The sequence below is a fragment of the Panthera uncia genome (genome assembly GCF_023721935.1).
Source record: "Panthera uncia isolate 11264 chromosome A1 unlocalized genomic scaffold, Puncia_PCG_1.0 HiC_scaffold_16, whole genome shotgun sequence".
NCBI lineage: Eukaryota > Metazoa > Chordata > Mammalia > Carnivora > Felidae > Panthera > Panthera uncia.
In genome coordinates this window covers 77,340,976-77,356,578 of record NW_026057576.1, presented here as the reverse complement: position 1 = coordinate 77,356,578, position 15,603 = coordinate 77,340,976, and the positions used below count along the sequence as shown (strand labels likewise).

Below are 15,603 nucleotides of genomic sequence, written 5' to 3'. Positions count from 1 at the left end.
CTGTGTGTGTAACGCTTGCTGTATACGCCAGGGCCATTCCCAGCTCTGTGTGTGTTAACGCTTGCTGTATACACTAGGGCCGTTCCCAGCTCTGTGTGTAGCACTTACTGTGTACGCCAAGGCCGTTCCCAGCTCTGTGTGTGTGTTAACCACAGGGTCACAACCTGGGTCAGTCTACACAAAGCCCGGAAGTGGCTGGGCTGGGCAAACTGCCCAGGGTTTCTGCAGTTGGTCACCCAGCCTTGTGTGTCCTTCACTGAAACGACATCTAGTCTAAAGGGACAGTGACCTTGTGAAGTGCTCTGTGCGAGGCGCAGTCTGTGCCTACACATGACGTGACGATGTGCCAGCGTGCCTGTGAATGTGGACGCGGTGTTGCACCCAGCAGTGGTAGGATAAACATATCTCCGGGGCCGCCGGGTAGGGGGGCGCTCAGTCAGTTAAGTGCCCGACTTCAGCTCAGGTCATGATCTCACGGTTCGTGGGTTCAGGCCCCATGGCGGGCTCTGTGCTGACAGCTCAGAGCCTGGTCTGCTTCTTATTCTGTCTCCCTCTTTCTCTGCCCCTCCCCCCACTCGTGCTCTGTCTCTCAAAAATAAATAAACGTTAAAAAAAAATTTTCCAGCCTTTGGGCCACGGGTCTCAGGACAGGATTCGTGCATCAGCAGGCCTGTCATCCACTCTTTCCCATGGGGAATCTCCCGAACCTCGTACACCTGTCTTCATGTCTGAGATGGCACTCTCATTTGTACCGAGCCGGTAGGCAGTATAGCGTTCGATCTGTCCTTGAGACAGAGGTCCCGAATCTGTCACTCCCCTGACTCAGCGGTGCTGTTTCTGGGCAATCTTGTTCGAGAAGGGCCGGTGGGACGCCTGCTGGGCACCGTGGGCCCGTCAGCCTCTCTTGGTGACCGTCCAGGTCTCCGTGTCTGGGTCCCAGAGCAGGATAAGCACGCCCTGTGGTTTGTGGCACTGAAGGTCATCCCGTCCTGTTGGCAAACTCCCTGGGTCCAGAAGAGCCTGTGTGCCGGGAAGCCACCCAGGGCTGTGCCCTGCACGCGTCAGTGCCTTGCTGTGCCCTCGCTGGAGGCGGAGTTTTTGCTCAGAAACAGAAGGCCGATGTGTGACCGCGCGTCTTGTGGAAAGCCGTCGTCTTGTGGCGTTTCTTGGAGTGACGCGTCCCACCTGAACAGACTTAGCTGTGCCCACCTTTCCACGCACAGCTGCGCTGGTGGGCTCAGCAGATTTTTATTTATTTTTTAGCTGAATCAGTTGGGATGCTTTTTAATGAGGATTTGTCCTTTCTGTCTCTGAGTTTCAGTGACCTTGTCCTAAAATTGTGGTAGAGAACCTGGTTTACAGGGTTATTCTGAAGCTTAATGAGGATTGTGGATGGGAGGGGGGCACACAGTGGCTCCTTCCTTTCCCTGGTGCAGAGTAAGAATGCTCAACCTGTGTAAAGGGGGCAGGGGGCAGGTGGCCAGATCTCTCCCTGCACCTTTCTAGTGGCTTTTCTCTGACAGGCTAAGGAATGACTTTTGGGATTACTGATGGGTGTGGTTTGAGTTGGACATTTAATTTTCATGTATTTTGCCATATGTTGACTTCCAGCTTCAGCTGAAGACCAGACTATCACTGTTTCCACGGAGTCAGATTATCCAATAGGAATAAAGAATTAAAAAAACGGTAACAATTTTGGCCAAAGTCCAGGTATGGTAATCATTAATTGCTTAAACATGAAGAATGGTGGATGTAAAGAGGCCCTTTTCTTAACATTAAAGGGCTTATTTTATAGTCTCTTACTGGGCCCTTTTCACATATTGCTTTGTACTTGTTCTTGGGGGGGTGGTGGTGGTGAGGGTTTTGTTATCCCCCCAACTTTGCGCTGACTCTCAGTTCTGTGCTCGTCCGAGCTCGAGGAGTCCGGTGTGGCCACCGCCAAGCTCCCTCTCATTCTGTGTCCCAGGCTGAACACTCGGTTGGTGTGAACCGTCCATTCACACACCCAGTCAACACTGCACACCTGCTCGGGGGCTAGCAGTGACCGTGGTGGTCTTTCCTCCTGGGAGCTGAGTCGTGGAGAGGGATGGTGGCTGACAACTTTGTGCTTGAAGGAAAGGGTGGGTTGGTGGAACGGCACTGATCGGCCCCGGTTTGGACTTGAGGGTGTGGTGGCTTGTTGTCCCCCGTGGAAAAGAGAGTTCTGCCTCCTTTGCACATTAACTGCCTCATCCTCTGTGTCTTTCTGTAACGTGCATCCTGTGTTACGCAGTGTTCCCATTGTGCGTCCTTACACGACTGTCTTCTTGGCGTCTTCAAGACCTCTGTCTGCCTCCCTCATTAAATGAACTAAATAACTAAGTAAAGAAATAAAGATCCTGAACGTATATTTACTAAATTCAACGAACTAAATAAAGATCCCAAACGTATATTGACTTTTTCTTTTTAAAAGTAAGTTCTAATGCCCAACGTGGGCCTGAACTTATGACCCCGAGGTCAAGAGTCGCATGCTCCACCAACTGAGCCAGCCAGGCACCCCTATATTTACTTGTCCCCCCAAATTTTTATTTAAATCCAAGTTAGTTAACATACCATGTAGTATTGGCTTCCGGAGGAGAACCCAGTGATCGTGTCTTACATATGACACCCAGTGCGCATGCCAGCAGGTGCCCTCCTCAGTGCCCATCACCCTTCTAGCCCATCCCCCACCAGCTCCCTCCAGCAACTCTCAGTCTGTTCTCTGTGTTTAAGAGTCTCTTATGGTTCACCTCCCTTGCTCCCTGCCCCCCGCATATGTTCATCTGTTTTGTTTCTGTTTACTTTTTTTTTTTTTTTTAATCTGTTTGGGAGTCATGATTTTGCCCTTCCTTGAAAATTGCCTTTTAACATGTTTCAGAGTAGAAATTGCTTAAAAAAGTGCTTGACCAAATATCCTAATGCTTTTCCTAACAGAATTTAGAGGCCTGCCCTTGCCGCTCAAACCCTTACTGCCTGGCATTTTCTTACACAGACCAGTCATTCTGCTGCTGGTGTTAGGAGCAGCTGACTTCTTGGGGGCCCTTGAGCAGCTGTGTGAGCGCTCTGGGCCTCTGCTTCCAGATCTGTGAAGTGGACACCCAGATAGTGAGGAGAACAAAGTGCCCGTGTGTGCATGTGTGGGTACATGCGTGTGAGTGCATGTAGGTGTACGTGTATGTGTGCATGCACGTGTGTATGCACGCATGTGTGTGCACGTGTGTATGTGCACATGCTTGTGTGTGTGCACGCACGTAGGTGTACGTGTCTATGTGCATGCATGCGTGTGTGTGCACATGTGTAAGTGCGTGCAGTGCATATGTGCATGCGCGTGTGTGCACGTAGGTGTACATGTGCACACGTGTGTATATGCATGCATGTGCATGCGTGCACGTGTGGGCACATGTGCGTGCATGCATGTAGGTGTATGTGTGCATGCCTGCGCGTGCACAAGATGTTCTGCCTGCACTTGGAGTGAATCTCAATCGAAGTTTGAACTGCTCTCACAGCAGTTCTCAGAGGGAGTGAGACTTGGTTAGCAGAATCAAGGACACTGGTCAGGACACTGAGGCCCCTGTGTCAATAATGGAGCACAGAGGAAGCAGTTCTCCTAAACCACAAGAAGCCAGACTGAGTGGAGGATGTTTTAAATGCTTCCTGAGTTTATATCATAACTAGAACTTACCTTTTTAAGTTTATTTATTTATTTTGAGAGAGTGCATGTGCACACGAGCAGGGGGAGGGGCAGAGAGAGGAAAATCCCAAGCAGGCTCCTCGCTGTCAATGCAGAGCCTGATGCAGGGCTCAAACCCACAACTGCGAGATCACGACTTGAGCCAAAATCAAGAGTCGGACTCTCAGCCAACTGGGCCTCCCCGGCACCCTCTATCCTAACTGGAACTCTTCTGCTGTGAGGATCTTGCGTTATGAGTAGCTGGGAACAGTGTGTGATTCACCTATCACAGGGCCTTGTGAAGTAGCAGTGTGGTCCCCTGCAATTGTAGAGCATCTGAGGACACTTTGTTCCCACTTTTCAAGGCGTGTTGACCTACTTGCTTAGCTCTGCACCTTTTCCACAGCAGCTGCGGAAGCACATTCCAAACCGAATTTTTTCTAATCTGATAAACTCTGGTTGGTTACCTCGTAGCCCAGGTCCCTGCTGCTCAAGAGTGAAGCTCTAACACCTGGTGAGTGGTGCCTTTCAGCTTTCCTGGGTTGAACCCCCTGCAGCCCTCTCCCCCTCCCCCTGGGGAACTAGGACCGGGTGCAGAGTCTCAGGAGAAGGCACTGGAGGGGTAGAGTGTAGAAATGGCAAATGCAGGTTTGAGTTGCATCGTTGGGTTAAAACTGTATCTGGTCCTGGGTTGATGAGAGCTGCCCTGGATCCCTCAAGGTTTTACAGTCTTGCTTCCCAGAGGGAGGTCTGTGGGCTGGAAGAATCCAGCAGAATCCAGGCCCCACCGAACCTCTTGAATCAGAATCTGCATGTAAACCACATCACCAGGTGATTCTTGTTCCAGGTGGACAAGAATTACTTTGTGTTTGCTGCAGCTACTGTAGAAATGAGCTGTGAAGGTTCAGACAGGCAGGGATTCGGCCATTTGGGTTTTCCGGTGTTCTTAGTAGGTGCTTTGTTTTATGTACAGTTCTATGTCTCTGTCCATCTCTGTCATCTACCTATGCTCTTTCTACCTATCCTCTCTCTTTCTCTAAGTATAGACAATTTTTCTTAAAACTTTTTTTTAATGTTTAGTTATTTTTGAAAGAGAAAGAGACAGAGCATGAGCAGGGAGGGGCAGAGAGAGAGGGAGGCACAGAATCCAAAGCAGGCTCCAGGCTCTGAGATGTTAGCACAGAGCCTGACGCAGGGCTCGAACTCAACAAACCTTGAGATCATGACCTGAGCCAAAGTCAGACGCTTAACTGACTGAGCCACCCAGGTGCCCCAGACAATTTTTCTATTGTGGTAAAATACACAGAACAGAATTTATCACTTTAATCAAGTGTATAGCTTGGTGGCACTGAGTACATTCCCATTGTTGTGCAGCCACCATCATCTCCAGAACGTTCTCCTCTTCCCGGCTGAAGCTCAGTACCCATTAAACACCAGCCCCAGGCCCCCTCCCTCTGGCCCTGGTGGCCCCCCTTCTGTGTTCTGTCTCTATGAATTGACTGTTCTAAGTAATTATTTAGAAGTTTTACGTTTATGTACACTATAATATTCTATTTAAATATTAAACGAGCTCTAACAAAATATTTCAATGTGATTGATTTCAAAGGGCTTTTGCACCGTTCCATGGGTGAAATAATTTCCAGGAACTCCCAGGTTGACCCGCCACCCGCAGAAGGCATTTCTGGTTTACGGTATCTGTCAATGAATAACGTACTTTCCAGGGACTTCTGTGAGAACATACCCAATCTGTTGAGCAAGGGATAGCTAGAGGTTGTAAACATCTAGCTGTAAACATCTATCTGGATTCCTTAGAATTGCTCAGAAAAGGTTTAATGTGCTTCCCTCGGGATGGAATTAACAGAAAAGCAATTGTTCTCTGCTGTGTATTTCTCAGAGGACTTTATATTACGGAGAAGAATAAAACGTTGTTCTGGATCGCAGAGCTGTTAGACATAACTGGGGTATTTACTGAATGGGCTACTCTAGATAAGAGGCTATTCTAGATAACTTGATATTTCGAGAAAGCTCTCTATAAAGTTAAAGAGTTTTCTTCATACGCTGTTTGCAGTTGAGTCTCGACTTTGAAACAAGTTAAAACTTGCTTTAAAAAATCTGAAATGGGGGCGCCTGGGTGGCTCAGTCGGTTGAGCGTCCGACTTCGGCACAGGTCATAATCTCGCGGTCCGTGAGTTCGAGCCCCGCGTCGGGCTCTGTGCTGACAGCTCGAAGCCTGGAGCCTGTTTCAGATTCTGTGTCTACCTCTCTCTCTGACCCTCCCCCATTCATGCTCTGTCTCTCTCTGTCTCAAAAATAAAATGTTAAAAAAAAATTTTTAAAAATCTGAAATGATTTTAGTCCCCTGCTTTAATAAGTAGAGAATTTAGCAAATAATTGAATTTTTCTTTTTTCTTTTTTTTTTTTTTTAATTTTTTTTTTTAACGTTTATTTATTTTTGAGACAGGGAGAGACAGAGCATGAAGAGGGGAGGGTCAGAGAGAGGGAGACACAGAATCCGAAGCAGGCTCCAGGCTCTGAGCTGTCAGCACAGAGCCCGACGCGGGGCTAGAACTCACGGACCGCGAGATCATGACCTGAGCCGAAGTCGGCCGCCTAACTGACTGAGCCACCCAGGTGCCCCAATAATTGAATTTTTCTTTGTTAATCTTACTCTAAGAGTTAATTATCACAGGACAACAGAATATCTGTTGGAGGTAAAAGAGATTGGATTAAATATGTTGGTATGTGAGAGGTTTTTATTAAAAGCTAAATCTGTTACGTAAGTGTATTTTCTTTGGAATTGCCTCTTTTTCGTAATATTAGATTGCTAAAGATCATATCTTTATTTGAATTACTTGGTTTTATTACTGAATTATTTTTAGTACACTCCTGTCGGAGGAGAGTGAGGTAATTTGAGAATTAAGCTCTAGTTATTATTATATAACCTTAGTAGTTATTTCAGAAAGCCCAGTTGGTGAGTCACAGACAGAGGATTAATTTAGGTGCAATTAATTATTTGGTTCACTTGGGCATATGACACGTTCGCTGTTTTTGGTTGTCTTCAAATTATCAAACAGAAACAACAGAAATGACACGCGTGCGGGTTTGGGTAAAAGCACAACGTGTGTAAACAAATTCATTTTTCTGAAACACCCTTCCTATGCCCCATATGTTGTTATTCTATTAGTTGGAAATCATCGTGGGTTTGGGCAAGATGAAAACGCCTCCTGTAACAGGCTCGGGTCTTTGTCTTTAAAATGTTATTTAATCCCTTCTTTTGTTGGTGTAATTTATTACTTGGTGTTGGGCTTTTAATTCTTCCTTCTGGCAGAAAAAAACCCCATTAATATGGAGTGGGGTTTTTTTCCTTTTAAATTCCTACTCTTTGATGTCCAGCTGATGGCTATTGGCTCGGGTCTTTCCCTGCAGTTTCTGGGAGGTTCTGTGAGCAGACGTGTGAGCGAGACCGGGCTTCGCCCTGCCCGTGGAAGGGCCTGGACGGACAGTGCGCGGTGGTCCCGTCTGTCTGAGAACAGTAGACGGTTCATTCCCACCCGTCCACACTGCCGCCTGGCTGGGAGGGAGCGTCTGTCCCCCAGGGAAGCCAGTTCTTCAGATGCCGGTGTTTCACTTTTTGTGCTTACCTGGCCTCTTTGGGGCTGCTCGCTTTCTGATAAGAGGATGACAGAAACCACCCCGTTGTTTCTTCTAGATTTTGAAACACTGGCATTCTTTTCTCGAGCCCTGAGCCTCCCCCTGAGCCATGCTCGTGTAGGATTTGGAGCTGGCTCCTGGGAGCGGGGCCTCTGGACCCTGATGGCCGTGGCCCCGGCCCGCGTGCGGTGCCCGCAAGGTGACCGAGCGTGTGCGGGCTGTGTGCAGTGCCCACAGAGGTACGTGCCGTGACAGTGTTGCTGCTGGGGGTTAACACCCCGTGTTGTCGCATAAGGGCCCGAAGAACACGTGGCCAAAGCAGCCCCCCACTCAAAGGGTCTCCGTCCCCTGACCCGACCCTCTTCGGATGGGTCACGTGTCCTTCTGACGACAGGTGTCGGTACCGCTTCCCTCGTGGTGCCTCCGGGTGGATAAGCATTAGTGTCTCGGCGGTTACCCCCTCTTCTTTCTCGAGTTTCTTCAGCAAGACGGGCAGTCGGACCGGGGTGCGCGCTCCTTCTCCGGTCAATCAGATCAGAGGCCCGAGTTCCTTCCCAGAGCAGCGTCCGCTCGGGCTCAGCTGCGGGACGTGTTTTCAGGAAGCCGGCAGATTTGCTGACCTTGCTGGGGACGCTCCGTGTGCGTGGGCTGGGGCACGTGCGGTCACTGCCGTCGGAGCCCTCCTGTCCACTTCTCCGCCGTGGGTCACTGCAGGGCACAGATGCCCAGTTTTTCTCCTGCGCGTGGAGGGGGCGGGAGAGGCCCCCGCATGTGGGTGTGCTTTGGTTCCGTCTGTGACTCCTGGCCTCTGTGAGAGGCGAGGCCTCGGCCCGTGGCCCTGTGGCCTCCGTGGACCGAGTCCTGTGGCTGCCACACGCTGGGCGGCTTGCAATTCCCGGTTGCATCCCCGTCCTGGATGAAGGTGTTCTGGATCCCGACTTTGGAAACCCTGTCTTTCCTGTGTTTACTGTTCGGGTGTTGAAACCCAGGCAGGGAGGCTGGTGTGTTTGTGGGTGTCCACTCTGTCTCACAGGCAGCACAGGGGCTCCCCTGCTGGGTCTACATGTAGCGAGGGAGGTGTTGGGGCCCGGGAGCGGGGCGGACCGTCCTCAGCGAAGAGGTGAGCCGTTTGGGTCATGGCGACCCTAGCCACTGCTGGAAACCCCTTTCAGGACACTTCCCCTTTTCCTGTGGACAAGTGGCCAGTGAGCCGAGAGAATTCCTTTTTACTTTTTTAAGTTTATCTATTTATTTTGAGAGAGAGACAAAGCGAGCAAGGGAGGGGCAGAGAGAGGGAGAGAGAGAATCCCAAAGAGGCTCCATGCTGTCCGTGCAGAGCCTGTCGCGGGGACTGATCCCACAAACCGTGAGATCATGGCCTCAGCCGAAATCCAGAGTCAGATGCTTCACCGACTGAGCCACCTGGGAGCCCCCAGATTCCTTTTTCTCCAGGAACTTTCGGTCTTTGCTCTTAAGGCCTTCAACTGATTGGGTAAGGCCCACCCAAGTCACGGAAGGCGATCTACTTAAAGTCAGTTGATTGCAGATCTCAAAAAATACCTTCATGGCAACATGTACACTGACATTGGACCATGTAACTGGACACCACAGCCTGTGGCCAAGGTAACCACACACAGGTATTGTGGGGGTGGCAGACTGGAGCCTCTGCATGGACAGTGCGTCCCTGGATGAAGTGTCCTTGGGTCTTCGGTGCGCATATACTGTAGAGGCAGCTGCGCCCGGCGCTGGCCCCAGACGGCCAGGTCCTCTTCTCAGCCCGGGAGGACACATGCTTCCTTTTTCTCATTGCACCAGAAGAGCTTTAAACGTCTGTGCTTTTGTGAACATTCCTGGGGGTAGCTGTTTCCACGGGCCATTCTCCAACCACGCTCACAATCCGTTCAGGACAAATAAATAAACCAAAAAAAAAAAAGAAAGAAAAGAAACCGCTTTCTGATTCTCACATGTTAGTGACTGGCTTTTACTTGACTGTCACCTCTGGCTGCACGTCACATGCGCCAGGGAGCTTCTGACAGGATATTGGTACTGACCCCCCCCCCCCCCCCCCCCCGTCACATCCTGTTTTATGGGCTCTGGGGTGAGGGGCCCCAGCATCACTATCATTTTGGAATTAATGAAGCAGTACATGCACATGTTTCAAACGTGCAGCCCGCGTCGCAGCGTGATTTCTGACGGCCACACCATGCATTCAGTTGCTTCTGACCGCGGAAGCAAGAACGAGACCGTGTTCAGGGTAAAAAGGGTGGGCGGTCACCTGGCCCCAGGACGGCTGCAAATAAAAGCGAAAGCAATGGAGCAGTTTGTGTCCTGTGGTCCAGAGGCTGCCCGGGATCCCTGCGGGCCGCTCGCCGACTTGTGTCCCCGGGGCTGCTGGTGGGCGGAAAAGCTCCGCTGATCCCGCGTGGCAGCTATGGGACGAGGCGCCCCAGAACGGGAGAAGGCCATCTCTGAAAGTAAGGCTTGTCAGTAAGACAGGGTAGGGGACTGGTCAGCCGCCAGAGTGGCCAACAGGCCCCGGAGACAGTCTGCAGATGTGCTGATGAAGAGACCAGGATGCGGGGGCCTGGGAAGGTGTTTATCCTTGGGTGGGCAGGGCTCTGACCCTCCGTCTATTTAAGCAGCACCGACGCGGGGCTTGGCGGGAGCAGGTGCACGTCTAGGTGGTTCCTGTCCCGGTTATGTCCTCTTGCACGGCCGCCCGCTGGCGGGACTGCCCGCGTTCCAGCGATCGGAACAGAGGCCCAGCTACTTGCCCAGGGTCATACTGTGGGGCTGTGAGTGCGAATAGTCTGTGCTTGGAGCCAGGCTCTCCCACGGCTGGTTAGACCACAGACTGCCCGGTACCTGGGCTCCCGGCTCCTGCGTGCGTGGGCCCCTTGCTGTGCTCTCTGGTCTTAGTTTCTCCCTCTGTAAAATGGGGGGAGGGGGAGGCCCCCTTTATGCGGTTGCTGGGAGGACCTCGTGGCTGTGTCCACTGTCCTCATGCCGACCCCGCTTTCTCCCGGTCACTGCCCCTCCCCCTGTCCCCTGCCCCCAGGTCCTGGCTGCCACCGACCCCTACTTGGAGTCCACCAACCGGTATTTGTCCCGTGACTGGCTTGTGGCCCTTCTGTGTTCCCTGCAGCATTATTCACAGTCCCTAAGGAATGGAAACACCCCAAATGTCCTTTGACAGATGAATGCATAAAGAACACGTGTCTGTGCGTACAATGGGAGATTATTCAGCCTTAAAAAAGAAAGGGTCTACATTATGTGAGTATGTGGGCGAATGGGAGTGATTTGCTTCACGGACAAGCCAGGATTCCTGGACAATCACACGCGCTCCCGGCCCCCAGTCCCTGCGGACCCCCACGGCAGGGGCAGCCCCGGCCGCTTCCTGGAGGCGTAGGAGGCTGGGCCCCTCCCCGGACTCCTGCCTCCAGCTGGCTGGCAGGCGGTCTGGCGGGGCCAGTCCAAGCCTGCAGCCTGGCTTCCCACCTGGCCTGCGGTTTGGCCCTCGCTGACCCGCACCCCCCTTGGCTGGCATAGGTCAGCCGCTTCCCAGGCGTCCCCAGAATCGGGCCACAGGGCTGTTAGTTCCTCAGTGTGAGCCAAATAGAGGAAACTCCCGGACTTCCCAGAGCCTCGGCTGTGGAGCTGGCGTAGGGACACAGGCTGGGGCAAGTGGGAGAGAGAGAGAGAGACAGAGAGAGGGAGAGAGAGAGACACCCGCCTGGTGGCCACGGGAGGGGAGCTTGTGCGCTGCTGGGTCCCGCCGCCCACGTAGGCCTGGAGCAGGTGTTTCCCATGTGTTAACGGGAGCCTGACCTCACAGCCCAGCTGCGTTCACAGACCTGCAGAAAACTTACGAGGTCTGGAGTTCAAACACCGTGCAAGGCTCACAGAGCCAGTTCTCAAAGGCCGAGTCTTAGGGAGCCACCCCTTTATCGTTGCTGTGTCTGGATGCCGGAAATGCCGGGGCTCCCGCTGGCACTGGGCCAGGGCTAAATTCAGAACCTCTGTTCCCGGTGCGACTACCCTGTGTCTGTGTGGGCACCGCACTCTTGTGACCGCCTACCCGCCGTGGATTGTGTCTAAGCCAGAATGTAAGGATTTCGGGTACAGAAACCGCTCACTCGAAAATTCTTTGGTTGCCAGGCCGCCACACTCTGTGTCTGTGTTGGCTCCTGGGTGAGCGGTTGGGTGATCAGAACAGCAGCTCTGGTCTCCTCTCCTTTCAGGCTAACGTTTGGGATTCTTCCATTCTTACTTCCTTCATTACTCTGAGTTTTTTCTTGGTGTGTCCGTATTGTTTACTTTTTTAGTTTTTTAAAGGCAAATCAGACATTTTTGTCTGGAAAGGAAAAGTATTTTCGGCCTGGGCTCAAACACAGTTGCCTTTTTGTCCCCAGTGAAGTGTGTAACAGACGGACAGACGGTCCCCCCGGGATAACTGGAATGCCCCTTCACTCTCCCCTCCTTGGCCTTGTGGGCTCTGGCATGTCGGGCTGGTCACCTCTCCTGTTGGAAGATCTCATGATGCCCGGATCGTTCTAGATGATTAGTGTCTGAAAGGAGAGTCCTAGTCAGTGGTGATGGTGGGGAAGCATATCTTTCTTTTCTTCTTTGTTTATACATTAAAACAAAATTTTTTTTAACATTTATTTATTTTTGAGACAGAGAGAGACAGAGCATGAATGGGGGAGGGGCAGAGAGAGAGGGAGACACAGAATTCGAAGCAGGCTCCAGGCTCTGAGCCATCAGCCCAGAGCCCAACGCGGGGCTTGAACTCACGGACCGCGAGATTGTGACCTGAGCTGAAGTCGGACACTCAACCGACTGAGCCACCCAGGTGCCCCTCTCTTTTCTTTTTAACTAATGCCTGCTGTTGCCAGTTTTAAAATTGGTTTTTAAAGACTTCTTGACCATCGTCTCCCAGGGTGGGTCCAGAAAGCGACGGGAGAGCACAGCTGAGTTTCTGCCTGTTGGCACGGGGCGTCGTTTCACGGGAACTTGTGATGAGACGATCTGTGTCAGGGCTACGTCGTGCTGATGCTCACGGGCAGGAAGGCTGTTCTGTGGGTGCTGGATTCCAGAGCACACGCCGCTGGTCAGCAGGCAGCCCTGGGAAACTTGCTTTCTGGCACATCTCTTTGACCTTCAGCATCTTTGCAGGGCGGGACCCATCCCTCCAGCCCCTGCCAGACCGGGCCTGGGCGGCACCGTCTCCGCCCCTCCCCCTCCGGATCATTTTGGGGGGACATGTGGGGCCTTGCTGGACAAGAGGGGTGCCCTGGCTTTGGGTCTGGCTCTGTGCGAGGGGAAGTCAGCTGTCAGGTGTAGGTTCACGCCGTCTTTCTCAGCAGGCTGCTCTCCACCCGGAACTTAAAGTGAGGCAGTCAAGGCCATTTCAGAATAACTGGGGATTGGGGTGGCAATTGGTTGTGTTGCTTTGGTCATTTAGCTGAATGAAAACAGTGGTTTATTGGCAGAGGACATGTGCTTTATGTGAATATACGTGTGTAGGTAACAACCTGCCTTCAGCCCATGCTCCTGAGACCCCTCGGGCCAAAAGTTCTTCCTTTCTTTTTTGTCAGGGATCCCTTTCTACGAGGTAGTGTGAGCCCATGACCCTTTCTCTGAATACTGGATTTAAATGCATGCAGGGGCGCCTGGGGGGCTCGCTTTCGATCTAACTCAGGTCCTGATCTCACAGCTCGTGGGATTGAGCCCCGCCTCGGGCTCTGCACTGACAGTGTGGAGCCTGCTTGGGATTCTCAATCTCTCTCCCTCTCTCTCTGCCCCTCCCCTGCTCATGCTGTGTCTGCCTGTCTCAAAATAAACAAACTTAAAAAAAAAATGCATGCAGTAAAATTCAAAGCTTCCCTTGGAGACCAGGCTTCCTGTAACAGCAGGTCCAACAGCTGTCGTTCCAGAGCAGGGGGTGGTGCCCCCGGGTCCCTGAGGGCCTGGACACTCACTTCTTTTTATCTTATTTTTTAGTGTTTATTTATTTTTGACAGAGAGAGAGAGAGAGAGAGAGAGACAGAGCATGAGCAGGGGAGGGGCAGAGAGAGAGGGAGACACAGAATCTGACACAGGCTCCAGGCTCTTCGTCATCAGCACAGAGCCCGAGGCGGGGCTCGAACTCACGAATCTCGAGATCCTGACCTGAGCCGAGGTCGGATGCTCAACCGACTGAGCCACCCGGGCGCTTCTAGGGATGCTCATTTCTTTGTGCACGCCAGTGTCTCGATCAGGCCCAGCTCCAGCCGCACCTGCATTCGGGGTACGGCTCCCATCGTCCCTCTGGGGTTGCCGACCTTGGACGAGAGATAACCTGCCTGTCTCTTTTCCTCTTCCGGCCAGGGCGGGAGCAGTTCCACGGCCTGGGTTCCATGTACTGCCGGGGAGCGACCGCGGTCATCCTCATCTACGACGTCAACCACCCGCAGAGTCTGCTGGAGCTGGAGGACAGGTTCCTGGGCCTGACGGACACAGCCAGCACTGACTGCCTCTTTGCCATCGTGGGGAACAAGGTGGACCTCGTCGAGGAGCCGGCTGCAGAGGACCAGGAGAAGGACGGGAGGGGCCCTGGGGTGGCTGGGCGTGGCGGCGAAGCACCCAAAGCGCCCAAGCAGGTGCAGCCAGAGGACGCGGTGGCGTTGTATAGAAAGATCCTGAAGTACAAGATGCTGGACGAGAAGGATGTGCCGGCCGCTGAGCAGATGTGCTTTGAGACCAGTGCAAAAACCGGGCACAACGTGGACCTGCTGTTTGAAACCTTGTTCGACCTGGTGGTGCCTGTGATCTCGCGGCACAGAGCCCAGGGGCCACCGCAGACCGTGGACATCACCAGTTATAAGACGCCCAGACAGACCCCATCTGGGTGCTGTGCCTGATGCATGGGGGCGCCGAGCCCCGGGGTACACGATTGGCCAGGGGATGACCAGCGCGGTCGGAGGGTGGGTGGAGAGCCCAGCGTGTTCCTTAGTGGGGCTGCACACCAGGAGGAGGTCCCGGGGCCAACGCCAGCTGGTGGTTTTGCAGCCGCTGGGAATGGTCCCTTGGTCTGTGTCACTGTGCCGGGAGGTCGGGGGACAAGCGAATCCCCTGCAGAAACCACTCTTCTGAGCCGAGATGCCCAGAGACCGCTGTCCCCTGCTGCCTCTTCCCTAACAACCTGGCCTTGCCGGAGGCCGTGGCCGGGCTTTGGAGGGCACCCGGCGTGGCCCCCGCACCACTTTTATGTTGTTCTCAGACATCGGTGCCTCCTGGATCCTACCATTTGGTACTTGTGTCCTGAGGTATCACGATGATTCTGGACATGTTAGCTTCTACGCAATCAGGAATCCCTGCTTCGACGTGGGTGCAGCCGTATGAGTGCGCGTATTATTAAAAAGGATTATAGGAAGACCCTTGGTGTGGAGTCTGTGTTGATTTAGACTTTATTTTCACTGCTGGTGGGCCCCTTGCCGGGGCTCCTGGGAGGTGGCTGTGAGCTTAAGGTACTTGTCTTTCAGGGTGCCTGGATGGCTTAGTCGGTTAACCGTCTGACTTGACTTCGGCTCGGGTCATGATCTCATGATTCGTGGGTTCAAGCCCGGAGTTGGGCTTTATGCTGGTGACGCGGAGCCTGCTTGCGATTTTCTCTCTCTCTGTCTCTCCCTTTCTCAAAATAAATAAATAAACTTAAAAAAACAATGGGAGTATCTCAGCCAGCTGGGGCCGCTCGTCTCAGACCCTTAAACTCTCGCAGCCGTCGGGGCTGGATGCCAGAGGTCCGGGGGGGGCCAGATCCGATTTCTGGTTGGGCCCCTTCCTGCCTTGCAGACGGCACCTTCTCACTGTGTCCTCATACGGTGGAAGGAGCGAGCTCTGGTCTCTCTTTTCTCGTAAGGGCACTGATCCCATCATGAGGACCCCACCCCCAGACCTCCAAAGGCTGTCACACAGGGAGGGGCGGGGTCTGGGCTTCCACATCTGCGTCTTGGGGGAAGCAAGCATTTGGTCCATAGCGGAATGCAGAGAGGCAGAGGCCAGCCTGAAAGCAGTGTGTTTCGTGAGTCATTACTTCCGGAGGGTGCGGGGAGGCGTGCGGTAATTGTGTTCAGTGCCCACGACTGGTGTGGGGGCCTCCAGGCCGGCCTCCTCTGCTCCCGTGTGCCGCCTTTTCCGGGGTGTGCGTGAGCTGACCTGCGGGACGAAACGAGGCATGGCCCCCTGCCTCCGTCTGGGGCTCCCTAGGGGGGACGCCTGTTACT

General features: G+C 53.0%; 1 protein-coding gene across 1 annotated transcript in view; it reads left to right on the top strand.

The window, feature by feature from the left end:
* Nucleotides 1-14,753, top strand: part of RAB20 (RAB20, member RAS oncogene family) — a 26,002-nt gene extending 11,249 nt beyond the window's left edge. Inside the window, exon 2 of the mRNA XM_049647213.1 lies at nucleotides 13,709-14,753. Within this exon, the coding sequence (XP_049503170.1) occupies nucleotides 13,709-14,241 (533 nt within the window). The 3' untranslated portion in view covers nucleotides 14,242-14,753. The remainder of the gene's footprint in view (nucleotides 1-13,708) is intronic.
* The last annotated feature ends 850 nt before the right edge of the window (nucleotides 14,754-15,603 follow it).